Here is a 17458-nt window from a genome sequence, read left to right as displayed (position 1 = left end):
TGCTATGTGATCTGATGGTGAATTTGGGGTGCCCCAATGCAAAGATCCTGAGGATCCATGCTTTGTAACCACATTTTAAGTGGGGAGCGAAGGAAAAACAAAGAAGGGGCATTAGAGGGGTGTGCAGAGAAGCAGCTAGCTAAGAATGCAGGAGAGGGATTTAACGGGAGGGAGGAAAGAAAGGCAAAAGTTTCCCCCCACCCAAGCCAGCCATCTCTCTCTCTCTCTCTCTCTCTCTCTCTCTCTCTCTCTCTCTCCCTCCCTCCCTCCCTCCCTCCCTCTCTCTCCCTCCCCCCTCTCTCTCTCCCTCCCCCTCCCCCCTCTCTCCCTTCCCCCCTCTCTCTCCCTCTCCCGCAGCAGCACCGGAGCTTGCCTGGAGGGGAGGGGCTTTCCCTGCTCTTTGTTCCGTTTCAGCAAACACAGCAACGAAACAGAGGAGGGTGGGCAGTAAGACCCTGAGGCAGAATGCAGGAAAGCAGCCGCTTCCTCTTTTCAGGTTTCGCTTCTCCGTGCAGCGTGCAGCGCCGCGATTTGATTTTTGCATGATTTTTCGGCTCCAGGGACCACACATTCGCTCTATAACACGCACAGACATTTCCCCTTCCTTTTTAGAAGAAAAAATCTGCGTGTTATAGAAGGAAAAATACGGTACATTTCCAAAATATAAGAGAAAAAACAAATAAAATAAAACCTACATCCAGCAACAGTGTTTTGTGTTGTCCAGGGTTCGATGATGTAAGTCATGGGCCTCGTCTGCTCCCTAAAATATCACTGGTTTGCTCCTTTCTATATATAGGGTGCCTACATTCTTCTATTTATAATTATTAGGTGCAAACATATGATGCTAACTACTATTTCATGTTATAGCAAGTTTCTATATAGGGTTCCTACATTCTGCATGGACTGGTTGCATGGCAACATGGGCAAATGGCTTGAGATACAATTGATAACAATTTATTGATCTCCCAAAAATAGCAATACAGTGGTGCCTCGCAAGACGAAAATAATCCGTTCCGCGAGTCTCTTCGTCTAGCAGTTTTTTCGCCTTGCGAAGCAAGCCCATAGGGAAATTCGTCTTGCGAAGCACATCGAAAAACGAAAAACCCTTTCGTCTAGCGGGGTTTTCGTCTTGCAAGGCATTGGTCTTGCGGGGCACCACTGTACAAAAACAAAAACCCATAACCAAATCAAACCATAAATTTTGATCAACTTCCCTCCATTCCCCCTCTTGGTTCCATTATAATATATTTGCTTATGCACGCCCATAAAACCTTATATACTTAACAATCCAATTTTAAAACCTTCTTCATCTTATTACAAGTGACTTTTAAAAGTTATACTAATGTAAAAAAATCTGCACACAAAGCTTAAAAAAATATGCTTTAAACAATTGCCCTTTTTTTTGGTAATAATTTGCCCTGCATAGCTCAATAATTTATTTTGCCAGTCTTCTTTTCTTTAAACATTTTTTCCCCAATTTGCCTTCTTTGTTTTCTTTCAAAGCCATCCAAAGTGGTGGTCGTCATGTGGTAGTGAGTTCCCCTGCTCAAGTGCAAAATCGGCAGCATGCAGACAGGCCAGAGGGAGAAGAAGATTCCTTCTGCCCAAAGATCCCTACTCACCCATGCACATGGTCAGATCCCCAGTGGCCTTGAACCCGTTGAAACAGATGCAGAGGTAGCTCCCTTCCGTGTCCACGCAGTCGCCGTGGCTACAGACGTTGGGGATCTCCTGGCACTCGTTGCGACCTGGGGAAACAAGGGCAGGAAACAGACAGCCCAGGTGAGTGACTGAGAGAAGCCAGCATCTCAGGTACGACCTCTCTGGAAAGCAGAGGGCAACCTGCTGTTAGGATCGTCCTACTCTCGTGTAGGACCCCGGCAGAGACACATGTCCTGTTGGTTTCTGTTTGTGCCACTGTGCAGTGCCTGGAGTCATAAGACACTGATTTGAATTCTAGAGATTCCAGGCCGTTGGAAGGCTCACGGGAGACGGATGTGATGTTTAATGGTTTCCTGTTCCTTTGTGGTTCAGTTGCTCTCTGCTTTCACAGAGACAGCATGTACATTTCTTTTCTGTCTGCGTAGTTAGAAATAAAACTCTCTTTGCAATGTAGCTATACTATCTCGGCTCCTTCCGTGTGTACTGGATACTCTGCGTAATGAGGGAACATGCTTGGAGCCTCATCAAAGGCTCAGGTCGTTAATCACGTCGGAGGACTTGACCGAAGGAGTCACTTGGTCGAACGCAAGTCTGACATTTTTGGTTATGGGCCCAGAAGAATGGAATGCAGCTTATTGTCTCTGCGTGTCAAGAAGATTGATCAGAGGTATGTGCTCATTGCCCTGGGAAGCCTGCCAGTCCCTAATTAATTGGCAATAAGGGTGGACTTTGAACTGATCGGCTGCGGCAGGAGAATGCAAAAGCCACAAGCAGTGTACCAGCTGCTTGTAAACAGACTCAGCCTGCTTTAAAGACACATGATGGCTAATGCTAGAGTGACAGAGGCTCTTCAACGTGCGAGCACTCCTGGCCTGTCGTTCAGTAGCTTCAAAAGCTTTCTTCAGCCCGAACATCGCAGCGACTGATACCAAGAAGCAACAGCACACTTAGGGATCCACAGACTATTCACAGTCTGCGTAACAGAACTCAGTAGCACAGCATTTTGGCTAATCTACGTTTATTTACATATAATACACTCGGAGAATTTTGCCTTAGCTCCTTCCTCTTTCTCATCAGACAGCAAAAAGACAAAGGATAAAGGACAAGAGTCCTTCTTCGCGGAACACAGCAATACCAAAACATCCTGTCTCCGTCACTTCCCACACTGTGGAATGGAAACATACAACAATCTCATGACTGCAAACACGAAGCTAGAATTCTAACACCTGTGCCTTCAAGCAAAGTCACCGAGCAGCCTCCTCTTTCGGAGAGGAAGGCCATGCAGTGTGTGTGTGTGTGTGTGTGATACCGAAGTAGCGGTCAAGTACAACATTCCTTGTTTTCCTAGAGCGGACATGCAAGGGGATGTTTGGACCATCCAGTCGAAAACTTCCTGTTTCCTCCTGGCTGGGACTTACTTTCTTTTGCATGTGACTAGAGGTGGGCGTGACCTTACCTGTGCAGGTAATGAAAGCACAAGACACGTAGCCCTCCTTCCATCTTCCTTTCATCGTGTGAGCCGCAGTGAGTTCCAGTCTGCAGTCACTGGGATTAACCCATATGGGGTAGATCCACATCTGTGTGTGTGTGTGTGTGCGTGCGTGTGTGCGTATATGTGTGTGTATATATATATCTGTAAATATGTCTGCCTTCAGGCAGGGGCGAATGAAGGTGTTTTGACACCCGGGGTGAGGTGCCACTATGTAGGGTGCATGTGTGGCATCACTATGTACGACACATGCGCTGTACGTAGCGACACCGCACATGTGCTGCACATAGCGGTTTGCCGGTGGCGCCGCTCCAGCGCCATACAGACGGTGCAGCCACGAACGGAGGATCCTCTACATGTAGCGGTGCTGGAAGGATCCCACCGCTGTCCATACGGCGCTTGAGCGGCGCCGGAGGCAAACCGCTATGTACAGCACATGCATCTATTCCGAACTTTAAAAAATGGAAAGCGTAATGTTGGCGGTCAACAAAAGAGGTTTAAAGACCCTCTTCAAGGCAAATCTTTAAAAATGTAGTATAAACACCAACAATTGGAAAACAGTGGCCTGCGAGCGCTCCAGTTGGAGAACAGCCTTGACCAAAGGTGTCATGGGCTTTGAAGACACTCAAACTCAGGACAAATGGGAGGAACGCGCTAAGAGGAAGGCACGCTTGGCAAATCCACACCGTGATCAGCTCCTGCCCGGAAACCTATGTCCCCACTGTGGAAGGACATGTGGATCCAGAACTGGCCTCCACAGTCATGGACTCACTGTTAAGACTGCGTTAATGGAAGACAATCTTACTCGGCTACGAGTGATCAACAAAGAAGAAGAAGACGACGACTATTGTAGTAGTATTAGTTGTTGTCTTCTTCTTCTTCTTCTTCTTCTGGTTATTGTTATTATTATTATATGTCCCTATTTTCATCAGATAAATGTTTGGAGGGCATGATATTCTGTGTGCCAAACCAACAGCCGGCAGACTGCGGGCGTTAACAGTTGCCTCAAGTGCATTGAGCGTAAGGGGATCAAGAGGTTGTGTCAAGGCTTCAGGGAATCCTATCCCTCTCATTGTGGGATGCCAAGAAGCAGATAAGCAAGAAGAGTTCTTACCATGTAGGTTATTCAATAGTCACAGAGAGAGACGAAGGAATGCAGTCTCTCTTAGACAATGGCGTTGCTATGAGTAACGTCCCACCCCCTCCATCCCTCCTATTCTACATCATTCCTGTGTCGGCTGATCTGTGCTTTTTGCCTCTGAGCTTTCTGTTCTCCTACTCTCAAGGCATGCTGGGTCCTGGGAGAGGGTGGCAGGGATCAGGAATGCTTCCAAGAGACACTGAATCTGTTAACTGTCTCTCCCCCTGGTGCATCTTCTTCTTCCTGCTGCTCTCCCAATATTTCCCAGCTTCTCCCCTCTGCAGCCTCTGAACCGTGCCCTTCTGCAAACCACTGTTCTAAATCTATACTGTCTCCCTCTTCTCTGGCGAGTACAGGAGGATTCCTCCTCAGTCCAGCCCCTGGCAGGCTTCCCTCTGCCTCCTTTTCTTTCGTTCCAGGGAGATCTCACAGGCCTGGAATTAAAGGGAAGGTGGCTGTTTGACGACTGCAAATGAAGCCCCCCACCCCCGGGTCCAGGGTGCAAAGGAGCGCCTCCCGACTTACCCACACAGGCTCCGCTGGGCGACAGCTTGTATCCAGAAGAGCACTCGCACCGGTAACTTCCCGGGCTGTTGAGGCAATCGGCGTTTCTCTGGCAGAGGTTCTCGCCGCTGCTGCACTCGTCGATGTCTGCAGGGGATCGGAAACAACACATGATTCATCCCATTTGTTGGGGCATGGCCTCTTCCAGCCAATGCGCTCACCAGCACATCCACAGTGACAGTGCCTTCATACTCCAAGCAGCCCTTTCTGCCACCTCTGTCCCCCACCCCCCAAACTGGGGAGCCAGCACCCCGCCAATCACATACACAGTGGTGTAGCAAGGTTAGGTGGCACCCGGCGTGGAAATAATTTTTGTCAACCCCTCCCACATTGAAATTCCCCTTCCCTCCCTCCACCCCACATCAAAGAAAGCTGCGCAGGCAGCTATCCGATGAAGATCTTGCCTTCTCCCCTCTTCCGCCCTCCCCCCGTCAAAGAAAGCCGTGTCCTGCCCTCCTCCAGCAGCACGGGAGTGCAGGGGGCAACAGCGTGCTGCCCCCCCCCGCAACTCCCAAGCCTCCCCTGAGCTGTCAAAAAGAAGGGGGAAAGGCTGCCAGCAAAGCGGCGCAGCTCCCTGACTTCCCCCGATGGCTCGGGGTGTTAGGAGTCATTCTGCAAAGAAACAGAAAATACGATTGTAACTTTAAGAACTGTTTCTGCGAGTTCTGGGAGTGGTTTTCTAGGCTGGCGATGACTACAAAAGGAGAAGTTGCAGTTTGAATTTGCCTGCAGAGAGAGAACAGCCATAGGCTTTGTGTTTGTTGTTTTTGTATAGCTGTAATAAAACCTTAGGGACGCGGGTGGCACTGTGGGTTAAACCAGTGTTTCCCAACCTTGGGCCTCCAGCTGTTTTTGAACTACAATTCCCATCATCCCTGACCACTGGTCTTGCTAGCTAGGGATGATGGGAGTTGTAGTCCAAAAACAGCTGGAGTCCCAAGGTTGGGAAACACTGGGTTAAACCACAGAGCCTAGGACTTGCCAATCAGAAGGTCGGCGGTTTGAATCCCCGCAATGATGGGGTGAGCTCCCATTGCTCGGTCCCTGCTCCTGCCTACCTAGCAGTTCGAAAGCACGTCATGTGCAAGTAGATAAATAGGTACCACTCCGGCAGGAAGGTAAACGGCATTTCCGTGCGCTGCTCTGGTTCGCCAGAAGCGGCTTAGTCCTGCTGGCCACATGACCTGGAAGCTGTACGCCGGCTCCCTCGGCCAATAAAGCGAGATGAGCGCCGCAACCCCAGAGTCGGTCACGACTGGACCTAATGGTTAGGGGTCCTTTGAACCTTTAATAAAGCCTTTGTTTGAGTGTTTTACTCGCGTCTCGTGGTGTCGTGGTTCTGTTGTCTGCCACCAGACCGAAAAAACTCTAACATGTTAAGAAAACCCCCAAACCTGGTTCCAGGGGTGACTCTGGTTCAGCTCTCTGCCGTAGTTTATCTCAAAGTTTTAAGTGTCTATACGCTCATCACATTTATAAATTTCAAATTTACAGTTGTACGTTGTTTTAATTGTCTGTTTTCCTTCTGGAACTGTACCTTCAAGTGTGTTTTATAAGCTGGTCTCCGACCATAATAAATTATCTATCTACCCAGCGCCTGAGGTCCCGCTCCTCACAAATCACAGCCCCTACCTTCACAGATGAGCAGGATGTTGTTGTAGCTAAAACCGATGGGGCACTCGCAACGGAAACTGCCAATCTGGTTGATGCAGACTCCATTGGTGCAGATGGCGGGGATCTCGCTGCATTCATCAATATCTGCAAGAAATAAGACAGTGTTTTTTCCCCCAGTCGGAGCGTGCCGGACCGCAGTTATGGCCCCTCTCAGGCAGGCGCCATTACGGTCCAGCGCTCACCCCCTCCTGCCATTTCTTGCCTTTACGTACTTCTGAGAAGCCCAAAACAAACATTTCAAATCAAAACAGAAGCTGGTCTCTTACGTTAAAAACCCGACAGTACCAAACTATCGAAGGCTTTTCACCAAAGCCAGACTCAACGTCTTTCCTTCTGCAGTGCTGGCTGGCAGGTTGAGAGGAGTTCCCTGCCAGGACAGACTTTGCTCATGTGCTCAAGACATCGATTCCATAAAACATATTTCACTGTATTGTGCAAAATATGAGCAAACCAGGGCTGAACCGATATTGCCCTTGCTGGTACCTTTCCCGGGAAAATCAGAGGCTCGCTATGTCAGGTTCCTATTGGAAGACCGGACCAACGCTAGAACATTAGCAGTGGCGAAGTTTTTATCGGTGGTTGCAAGAACCAATGATCCCTATATTCTGAACAAAATGCTTGTTTAACCTGGAGGTAGGCTGTCTGAATTGTGCATGGCTTTGTAATGATTTGTTGGGTCTCTGGACCGTAATAAAGATTGATGATGACAGAAGCTGGTCAGCGGGTGCGAACCTACACCTTTTTTTAATAGATCTTTGACTCCAACTAGTCACAACTGGTCAGGCTACAGGACAGAGAAAATTCATACAGTGGTACCTTGGTTCTCAAACACCTTGGTACCCAAACGCCAAAAACCCGGAAGTAAGTGTTCTGGTTTTCAAACGTTTTTCAGAAGCTGAAGGTCCGATGCGGCTGTCGGCTATAATTTCCGGGGCGCCTGCGCCAATCAGAAGCTGCGCCTTGGTTTTCGAACATTTCGGAAGTCAAATGGACCTCCAGAACAGATTAAGTTTGGCACTTTTGTTTTTGCTATTTATTGTACGTTTTTGTGGCATTTTGGGATAATTTGTTTTTGTGACTGTGTGGAACCCAGTTCAGCTACTGATTGATTGATTGATTGTGTGACAGTGGAATTGGATAAAATGGATGAAATCCAAACAATGACTATCATCAACACTGGTAAGGGGAAAAAAAAAATTTCACCATCTACAATACTGTCTCATTTACTTCGTAGTACAGTACATTGATTGTTGCTTTCATTTTATGGATCAATGGTCTCGTTAGATAGCAAAATTCATGTTAAATTGCTGTTTTAGGGGTTGTTTTTAAAAGTCTGGAACGGATTAATCCATTTTGCATTGCTTTCTATGGGAAAGCACGCCTTGGTTTTGGAACGCTTTGGTTTTGGAACAGATTTCTGGAACGGATTAAGTTTGAGAACCAAGGTACCACTGTATTTCCTTTTCTTCAGTCCGTCTCCTGTGTAGCAGGCTTTAAGCTTCCCAGTCTGCCGTTGTACTGGCAGCCCAATAAGGATAGAGTTTACTCAGCAGCCATGAAATATTATGCGTCAATTGGAAAAGAGAATCGGAAAACTGGGTTTCTTCAGAATCAGGAGCAAATACCCTGGAACGTTTCATTGAGAATTTAATTCCTGATATTGCCTTTGACTTATCAAGAAGATTGGAAGAAATTTAAAGACTATTTGAATAAATATTGTAATATTGATGATATGTAACCACTTGAAAGAATCAATTAGGCCTAGGATTAAATTGGGATTAAATTTATAAATAAGAAAATGCAAGGTAAGGAAAGTGATGTAATATGATTTGGTTTTCTGAAATATTGATATTGGAAACTGCTACAGATAATTACTAAGAAATTCAGATGGAAGAGGAAGTCAAATGCTATGTTTATGAAGATGGACGGTACTTAATTGTAATTACCATATTTTTTGCTCTATAAGACTCGATTTTTCCCTCCTAAAAAGTAAGGGGAAATGTGTGTGCGTCTTATGGAGCGAATGCAGGCTGCGCAGCTATCCCAGAAGCCAGAACAGCAAGAGGGATTGCTGCTTTCACTGCGCAGCGATCCCTCTTGCTGTTCTGGCTTCTGAGATTCCGAATATTTTTTCCCTTGTTTTCCTACTCCAAAAACTAGGTGCATCTTGTGGTCTGGTGCGTCTTATAGAGCAAAAAATACGGTAATTAAGTGGCATTATGCTGTATTGTATGTTTTTATTTTTTTCCTTTTTCCTATCTTTTTTCTGTTTTATCTTTTGTTTGTTTTTGGTACTGTTAATTCTTTTGTATTATGCTTATTTACTGAAAATAATAAATATTATTTTTTTGAGGGGAAAGATATTGCCTTGATTTTTTCTACTGCAGAAGAACACTTTTCGAGAGTTGTTGACGCAAGATCTCCTTTTCCTGCTAGCTCAGTTTTGGCAAAGAGACAAGAGTCACACCTTGAAAAGCCCAAAGGGGAATGTTATCTGCAGAAGATATGAACAGAGGAGACTGGGGTTTGGGGTTGACTTACCAATCGGTTTCCCAGTGTGAATATCAATGATGAATCCAGGGGCCTGATTGCCACATAGGATCTGGTATTCAGCTGCAAGAGGAAGCAGTAAAGAAAGATTTGCTCATATACCTCATTACATTACAACCACTGTCATACAGTGGTTCCGCTCCTTCCTCCTGGGCCATGTTCAGAAAGTGGTGGGGGGGGGATGAGTGTTCAGACCCCTGGGCTCTCACTTGTGGGGTGCCTCCGGGTTCTGTCCTTTCCCCCATGCTTTTTAACATCTACATGCAGCCGCTGGGAGAGATATCAGGGGGTTTAGGCTGGGTATCCATCAGTATGCGGATGATACCCAGCTCTACCTCTCTTTCAAATCAGAACCAGTGAAGGCGGTGAAGGTCCTGTGTGAGTGTCTGGAGGTGGCTGGAGGATGGATGGTGGCTAACAGATTGAGGTTGAATCCTGACAAGACAGAAGTACTGTTTTTGGGGGACAGGAGGCGGGCAGGTGTGGAGGATTCCCTGATCCTGAATGGGATAACTGTGCCCCTGGTGCGCAGCCTGGGCGTCATTTTGGACTCACAGCTGTCCATGGAGGTGCAGGTCAGTTCTGTGTCCAGGGCAGCTGTTTACCAGCTCCATCTGATACGCAGGCTGAGACCCTCCCTGCTCACAGACTGTCTCGCCAGAGTGGCACATGCTCTAGTTATCTCCCGCTTGGACTACTGCAATGCGCTCTACGTGGGGCTACCTTTGAAGGTGACCTGGAAACTACAACTAATCCAGAACGCGGCAGCTAGACTGGGGACTGGGGGCGGCCACCGAGACCATATAACACCAGTCTTGAAAGACCTACACTGGCTCCCAGTATATTTCCGAGCACAATTCAAAGTGTTGGTGATGACCTTTAAAGCCCTAAATGGCCTCGGCCCAGTATACCTGAAGGAGCGTCTCCACCCCCATTGTTTTGCCCAGACACTGAGGTCCAGCACCAAGGGCCTTCTGGCGGTTCTCTCACTGTGAGAAGCCAAGTTACAGGGAACCAGGCAGAGGGCCTTGTCAGTGGTGGCACCTGCCCTGGCAAGACAGTCTGCAGGCAGATAGGGTCTCAGCCTGCATACCAGGTGGAGCTGGTAGACAGCCGCCCTGGACGCAGAACTGACCTTCTCCTCCATGGACAGCTGTGAGTCCAGAATGACTCCCAGGCTGCACATCTGGTCCTTCAGGGGCACAGTTACCCCATTCAGGAGCAGGGAGTCCTCCACACCCACCCGCCCCCTGTCCCCCAATGGATTATCCATGTCTCCCCACTATGACTAGCTGAAAGGACAAAGTTACTTCTTGCAGTGCTAGGTGTGAGAGATGACTGGTAACTCTAAGCAACAAGTTACGGGAGATTTTGGGGAAGCCACGGAAAACTCAGTGCGTGGTTTTCGAGAGCATGTCGTGCGGGGCTGCTGGCTTACAGCTGGCCGGGGTGGGGCAGGGCTCGCAGGGCTTGTTCCAGGCCTTCCCAATGTTGTACGAGCAGCAGCACATCTTCTTGGTCATGTTGAAAGACAGCTCGTTCTCGCAGGTGTCGTTGTAGTTCCGGTAGCAGAGGCTTTTCCTCATATCTGGAGAGGCGGAAGAAGAAGAAGAAGAAGAGTTTGGATTTGATATCCCACCTTTCACTCTCTTTAAAGAGTCTTAAAGCGGCCAACATTCTCCTTTCCCTTCCTCCCCCACAACAAACACTCTGTGAGGTGAGTGGGGCTGAGAGACTTCAGAAGAGTGTGACTGGCCCAAGGTCACCCAGCAGCTGCAGGTGGAGGAGCGGGGAAGCGAACCCGGTTCACCAGATTACAAGTCCACCGCTCTTAACCACTACACCACAAGTCTGCATTGTGGCAGCAGCTTCTTTCCCTCCATCTCTCCACAGCCAGCAAGGCACCCTTTTCCATAGGTATGATCTCAGACTCGGAAGCTGGGAGACTCTCGCCTCAGCATCCGAACCGCCCCCCCCCCTCTGAAAAAGGATTCCTCACTGTCTGGTTGCAGAGTTGAACCACTTTCCTCTCTGAGGCAGCACTGCAGAGGCTGCCTGTCCCTTATTGACTTTGTGGGTGCTTGGCCCCCGCAATCACATCATTGTGGGTGCCCAAGCAACCACAATGTGATGTATGGAAGTGAGAGCTGGACCATCAAGAAGGCTGATTGCCGAAGAATGGATGCTTTTGAATTCTGGTGCTGGAGGAGACTCTTGAGAGTCCCATGGACTGCAAGAAGATCAAACCTCTCCATTCTGAAGGAAATCAGCCCCGAGTGCTCACTGGAAGGACAGATCCTGAAGCTGAGGCTCCAAGACTTTGGCCACCTCATAAGAGAAGAGAAGACTCCCTGGAAAAGACCCTGATGGAAAGATGGAGGGCACAAGGAGAAGGGGACGACAGAGGACGAGATGGTGGGACAGTGTTCTCAAAGCTATGAACATGAGTTTGACCAAACTGAGGGGCGCAGTGGAAGACAGGAGTGCCTGGCGTGCTCTGGTCCAGGGGGTCACGAAGAGGCGGACACGACTAAATGACTAAACACCAACAAAGCAACCACAGCCCCCTGAAGTTGGCTCCTGCGCCTAGTTGACCTGCGGAACACCCTCCCACAAGCTCTGCAACAATCCCCTTGCTTCCCTAAATCCAACTGATTTTCACTGGGATGCTGGACTAAATGAATGCCCCCCCCCTGACAATAATTTTTTCAATTACAACAATCCAATGGTAGCCTCATTATAACAATGCCAAATTAGAATATAACTGTTGTTGATTAGTCGTGTCCGACTCTTCGTGACCCCATGGACCAGAGCACGCTAGGGACTCCTGTCTGGAATTTCATCACTTCCACAATTACTAATCCCAATCATTCAGGTGCCAAATTATATAATTCAGGTGACCCTTCGCCACGCTAGAATTGATGGTTTGACGATTTACTTCGTTTCCAAAATCTCAATTCATCTCAGTTACATTCCAGTCAAAATAACAATCCCTTACACAATACAGTGGTACCTCGGGTTACAGACGCTTCAGGTTACAGACTCCACTAACCCAGAAATAGTACCTCGGGTTAAGAACTTTGCTTCAGGATGAGAACAGAAATCGTGCTCTGGTGGTGTGGCGGCAGCAGGAGGCCCCATTAGCTAATGTGGTGCTTCAGGTTAAGAACAGTTTCAGGTTAAGAACAGACCTCCGGAACGAATTAAGTTCTTAACCCGAGGTGCCACTGTAACTGCAATATCAATGACATCCATTCCTCTTGACACATTAAATGATTTATAAACCCAACGGTGAATGCCCCTTAGCCCGATAGGGTCTCTGGACGTCCTTGAGACCGAGTCCTCAATTCTTTTAAGCGCTGCGTCCCATTACCCTAGCTCTGAGCTGCCTTTTCCCTGCATCCCCAGAGCGCATGGGAACGCCGTTTACCTTCCCGCCGGAGCGGTACCTATTTATCTACTTGCACTTTGACGTGCTTTCGAACTGCTAGGTTGGCAGGAGCAGGGACCGAGCAACGGGAGCGCACCCCGTCACAGGGATTCGAACCACCGACCTTCCGATCGGCAAGCCCAAGAGGCTCAGGGGTTTAGACTGCAGCGCCACCCGCCTCCCTTCCCCTCTGTGGTAGGCAATCCCTTCCTTCGTACCCATGCAGTTGTTGCCTCCATTGACTTGCATGTACTCTGGTGGACAAACACAGGTATAATTCCCCAGGGTATTGTAGCAGGTCCCCGGACCGCAGATTCCAATGTGAGCCGAGCATTCATCAATGTCTGGAGAGAGAGAGATAGAGAGAGAGAGAGAAAGAGAGAGAGGTGAGAGGGGGAAAGTCAATGGGAGGGTCCCAATGTTTAAATACAGTATTTTTCACTCTATAGGACGCACCAGACCATAGGATGCACCCTCTCGCTCTCCAGGCTTCAGCAAAAGCAACGCGAAGCCTCCGGAGCGCGGGGGGAGCACCTCAGCTTCCCATTTTAACAAGGGAATTATTATCGTATTTTTTGCTCTATAAGACTCACTTTTTCCCTCCTAAAAAGTAAGGGGGAATGTGTGTGCGTCTTATGGAGCGAATGCAGGCTGCACAGCTATCCCAGAAGCCAGAACAGCAAGAGGGATTGCTGCTTTCACTGCGCAGGGATCCCTCTTGCTGTTCTGGCTTCTGAGATTCAGAATATTTTTTTTCTTGTTTTCCTCCTTCAAAAACTAGGTGCGTCTTGTGGTCTGGTGCGTCTTACAGAGCGAGAAATACGGTATTTGTTTTCTCCACAAGCCCAGCCACGCCAGTCTCTCCTTCAGCACCCTTTGCTCTGTGGATGTACCTTCACAAATGCGGGTGTCCTCATTCAGGTAGTAGCCCAAGGGGCATTCGCACTGGAAGCTCCCGAAGGTGTTGACACAGTTTCCGCCTTGGCAGAGGCCCGGCAGCTCCTGACATTCATCGATATCTGTGCGGGAGAGAATAGGAACAGAAAAGGGGTGTCGATGGTTACGGCCGGCCCTGTCGTTTGGCAGAGTGGGGCAGCTGCCTCTGGTGGTCAAAACCGGAGGGCGGGGAGTGCTGGCAAGGGTGCCGGAGGTGTGGCTTATCTTTTGCCCCCTAAGCTACCCATCTGACCGGTGGTGGCTAGTGCCTGTTGCGACTGGTGGGGTAGAAACCAGGGGCATTGCCAAAACTGAGGAAGAGTAGGCCCATTGAAGTGAATGGACCCAAGTCAGCCATGCCCATTATTACTTTCTTTTTAAGTCCAGTCGTGACTGACTCTGGGGGTGCAGCGCTCATCTCGCTTTAAAGGCCGAGGGAGCCGGCGTTTGTCCGCTTCCGCAGACAGTTTTCCCGGGTCATGTGGCCAGCATGACTAAGCCGCTTCTGGTGAAACCAGAGCAGCGCACAGAAATGCCATTTACCTTCCTGCCGGAGTGGTACCTATCTATCTACTTGCACTTTTGACGTGCTTTTGAACTGCTAGGTCGGCAGGAGAAGGGACTGAGCAACGGGAGCTCACCCCGTCGTGGGGAATCGAACCGCCGACCTTCTGATCGGCAGGTTCTAGGGCTCTGTGGCTTAACCCACAGCGCCACCCGCATCCCTAAATTTTCTGTTTTACAATTTAAAATAAGAACTGTTAAGAACAGTTTCAGGTTAAAAACGGACCTCCAGAATGAATTAAGTTCTTAACCCGAGGTACCACTGTACACTGGTAAAAGGTAAAGGTAAAGGACCCCTGGATGGTTCAGTCCAGTCAAAGGTGACTATGGGGTTGTTGCGCTCATCTCGCTTTCAGGCCGAGGGAGCTGGTGTTTGTACGCAGACAGTTTTCCGGGTCATGTGGGCAGCAGGTCTAAACCGCTTCTGGCGCAACGGGACACTGTGACGGAAACCAGAGTGCACAGAAACACCATTTACCTTCCCGCCGGAGCGGTACCTATTTATCTACTTGCACTTTGATGTTCTTTGGAACTGCTAGGTTGGCAGGAGCAGGGACAGAGCAACGGGAGCTCACCCTGTCACGGGGATTTGAACCCGGAAGAATAACCCAGCCGCAAGCAAGGAGCTTGGCTGTCCTTACCTTCCAGAATGACTGTTATGGGGTTTGGACGGAACCCTTCACCGCCGGGACAGAGAGTCTTGTATTCCGCTGTAGAGGAAGATGCACATTACTGAGATTTGATTCTGGAAAGCAGAGAGGGCTAGCAGGCCTTGTCCGCCCTGCTCCCCTTTCTTGCATACTGATTACATTTATATGCCACTTTCCCCCCAAGTTGCACAAGTGGCATATATGATTATTATGATGATTATGATTATGATTATGATTATGATTATGATTATCTCTATACCACTTTATAGTTTAATGGGAAAAACCTCAAAGTGGTTTAAAGGTAAAGATAAAGGGACCCCTGACCATCAGGTCCAGTTGTGCCCGACTCTGGGGTTGTGGCGCTCATCTCGCATTACTGGCTGAGGGAGCCGGCGTACAGCTTCCGGGTCATGTGGGCAGCAGGACTAAGCTGCTTATGGCGAAACAGAGCAGCGCACGGAAACGCCGTTTACCTTCCCGCCGGAGCGGTACCTATTTATCTACTTGCACTTTGACGTGCTTTCGAACTGCTAGGTGGGCAGGAGCAGGGACCGAGCAATGGGAGCTCACCCAGTCGCGGGGATTCGAACCGCCGACCTTCTGATCAGCAAGCCCTAGGCTCTGTGGTTTAACCCACAGCGCCACCTGCGTCCATTTCATTAAAACAATACAACATAGATGGACTCTGCTCACTTGTATTGGCTGGCGGGCAGAGCTCGCAAGGATTCCCCCAGGCCCGGCCGAGGGAACAGCAACACGAAGCCCTGGTGACGCCCACGCCGATCTCAGCGCTGCAAGAGATCCCGCCATCGCCCCGATCCTGCGTATCCAGGAAGCAGTTCCCAACACGAGTATCTAGGACGTGAAGGATGAAAAGGAAATTAATTAAGGGAATACCTTAAAAGTCAAGGATCGATGGTGGGATTGTAAGGTAATTTTAAAAAATTGGGAAATGATTTACAACGAATTGAAGAAAATGTTCCATTTAACATTCCTTAAAAAACCTGAAGCATTTTTATTAGGGATTGTAGGGAAAGATCTGCCAAAAAAGCTGAAAAACATCTTCATGTATGCAGCAACGGCCGCGAGAGTTTTAATAGCACAAGGATGGAAGACTGAAGAAACCCCAACTAAAGAATCATGGCAAGAAAAATTGATGGACTATGCAGAACTGGCAAAACTGACATACAAGCTACGCGACAAGGATAACTGTGACTTTAAAGATGAATGGGAACCCTTTACAAAGTATTTGAAGACACAACAAAGCGAACTGGACTCCTTGGCAGGTTTTGAAACCCTTGTAAAGACTATGGATAATTTGGAAAAATGGAGATTGTGGAGAATGTACTGATACATAACTTTAAATTCTGATTTAAGGACCCATGAAGGGGATGGGGAGAAGTCATGAGATTCGGAGAATCTCACAAAACGATTATGCAAGCTGTTTGGATGTAAATTTGTAATAATGAAAACAAATTAAAATATTTCACACACAAAAAATATTATACCCTTGAGCGGACTTATTTGCCAACAGTGACCCAAACCCCAACGGAAATGGCGCTATCTGGTTGCCAGGCGAAACCTGAAAGAGGAGAGGCTCCGAATCTCAGGGGTCAGACTTACCCACGCAGCCCACTCCTGTGGGATTGAGCTCAAAGTCTTGGGGGCAGTTGCAGAGGTAGCTCCCAGGTGTGTTGACACAAAGCCCGTTGATGCAGTTCACCGGATCGGCGCACTCGTTGATGTCTGAAAGGTGAAAGCGTTATAAGAATTTTAAGGTCTCAAATATAGAAGCAACATTCATAAATTTCCCCTAAATTGATTTTTATTGTTCTTCACGTTTTTATACTGTATTTTATGCTGCTTTTATAATTAAGTGCTTTAAATTTGTTGTTAGCCGCCCTGAGCCCGGTTTTTGAACCGGGAAGGGCGGGGTATAAATAAAAAAATATTATTATTACAGTGGTACCTCGGGTTACATACGCTTCAGGTTACATACGCTTCAGGTTACACACTCCGCTAATCCAGAAATAGTGCTTCAGGTTAAGAACTTTGCTTCAGGTTGAGAACAGAAATCGTGCTCCGGCGGTGCGGCGGCAGTGGGAGGCCCCATTAGCTAAAGTGGTGCTTCAGGTTAAGAACAGTTTCAGGTTAAGAACGGACTTCCGTAACGAGTTAAGTACTTAACCCGAGGTACCACTGTATTATAAATGCGCACATATCTAAATATATGAACCATGTGTCTGAAACAGTATGGGAGAGCGATTCTGTAGCCATTCTGACTAAATATTCCTCTGGGGTAAGGGAGGCAAATGGGGAAAGCCTTCCGATTGTCTTTTCCACTTACAAATAATGTCTTAAGGGCGTATTTGTGTATGAATACGGTGAACCTGTGACCTGGACTCAGGAGCTAAAAAAAGAATGGCCAGGAAATGCAATCAGTGACCGTTATCAGGTATCCCGGCAGGCAGGATTTCTGCTGCAGACCGCCTCCTTCTGTGATGTATGTATGTATGATGTTTTGGGGGCTGGTCTTGGGCTACAGGGTGGGCAATTTCAAAAGTCTATATAGGGGCTTGAGCACCATTGTTCTGGGTTCCTCCCCCCTCCTGCGTGTGGTAAGTGGAGACCCTGTTGCAACAGTTTAATAAAGATCAGGCTTCCTAGCTGCTTTGCTTCTCAATATTCTCTGGTTGGCGTCTGTTTTCTCCTACTGATGGGGAACCCACTCAAGGACTCTATAAGGGCTCCAGAATACCCCATAAGGGAAAGGGAGCAGTTTTTGCTTATAACAGGAC

The 17458-nt window shown here is 48.2% G+C and overlaps 1 protein-coding gene across 4 annotated transcripts in view; it reads right to left on the bottom strand.

The window, feature by feature from the left end:
* The window catches only part of FBN3 (fibrillin 3), a 171759-nt gene that overhangs the window by 38991 nt on the left and 115310 nt on the right, over nt 1–17458 (bottom strand). For all 4 annotated transcript variants that reach the window (XM_083720127.1, XM_083720129.1, XM_083720130.1 and 1 more), the window contains 10 exons: nt 16284–16406; nt 15354–15515; nt 14652–14720; nt 13404–13529; nt 12729–12854; nt 10519–10668; nt 9072–9143; nt 6489–6614; nt 4818–4943; nt 1623–1748 (listed from right to left, as the gene is read on the bottom strand). In XM_083720127.1, the coding sequence (XP_083576253.1) occupies nt 1623–1748; nt 4818–4943; nt 6489–6614; nt 9072–9143; nt 10519–10668; nt 12729–12854; nt 13404–13529; nt 14652–14720; nt 15354–15515; nt 16284–16406 (1206 nt within the window). The remainder of the gene's footprint in view (nt 1–1622; nt 1749–4817; nt 4944–6488; nt 6615–9071; nt 9144–10518; nt 10669–12728; nt 12855–13403; nt 13530–14651; nt 14721–15353; nt 15516–16283; nt 16407–17458) is intronic.

Source organism: Podarcis gaigeae (assembly GCF_964106915.1).
Source record: "Podarcis gaigeae genome assembly, chromosome: 18".
In the NCBI taxonomy this organism is placed as follows: Eukaryota; Metazoa; Chordata; class Lepidosauria; order Squamata; family Lacertidae; genus Podarcis; species Podarcis gaigeae.
Note: the sequence above shows the minus strand (reverse complement) of the source record. Positions and strands in the feature narration are given on the sequence as shown.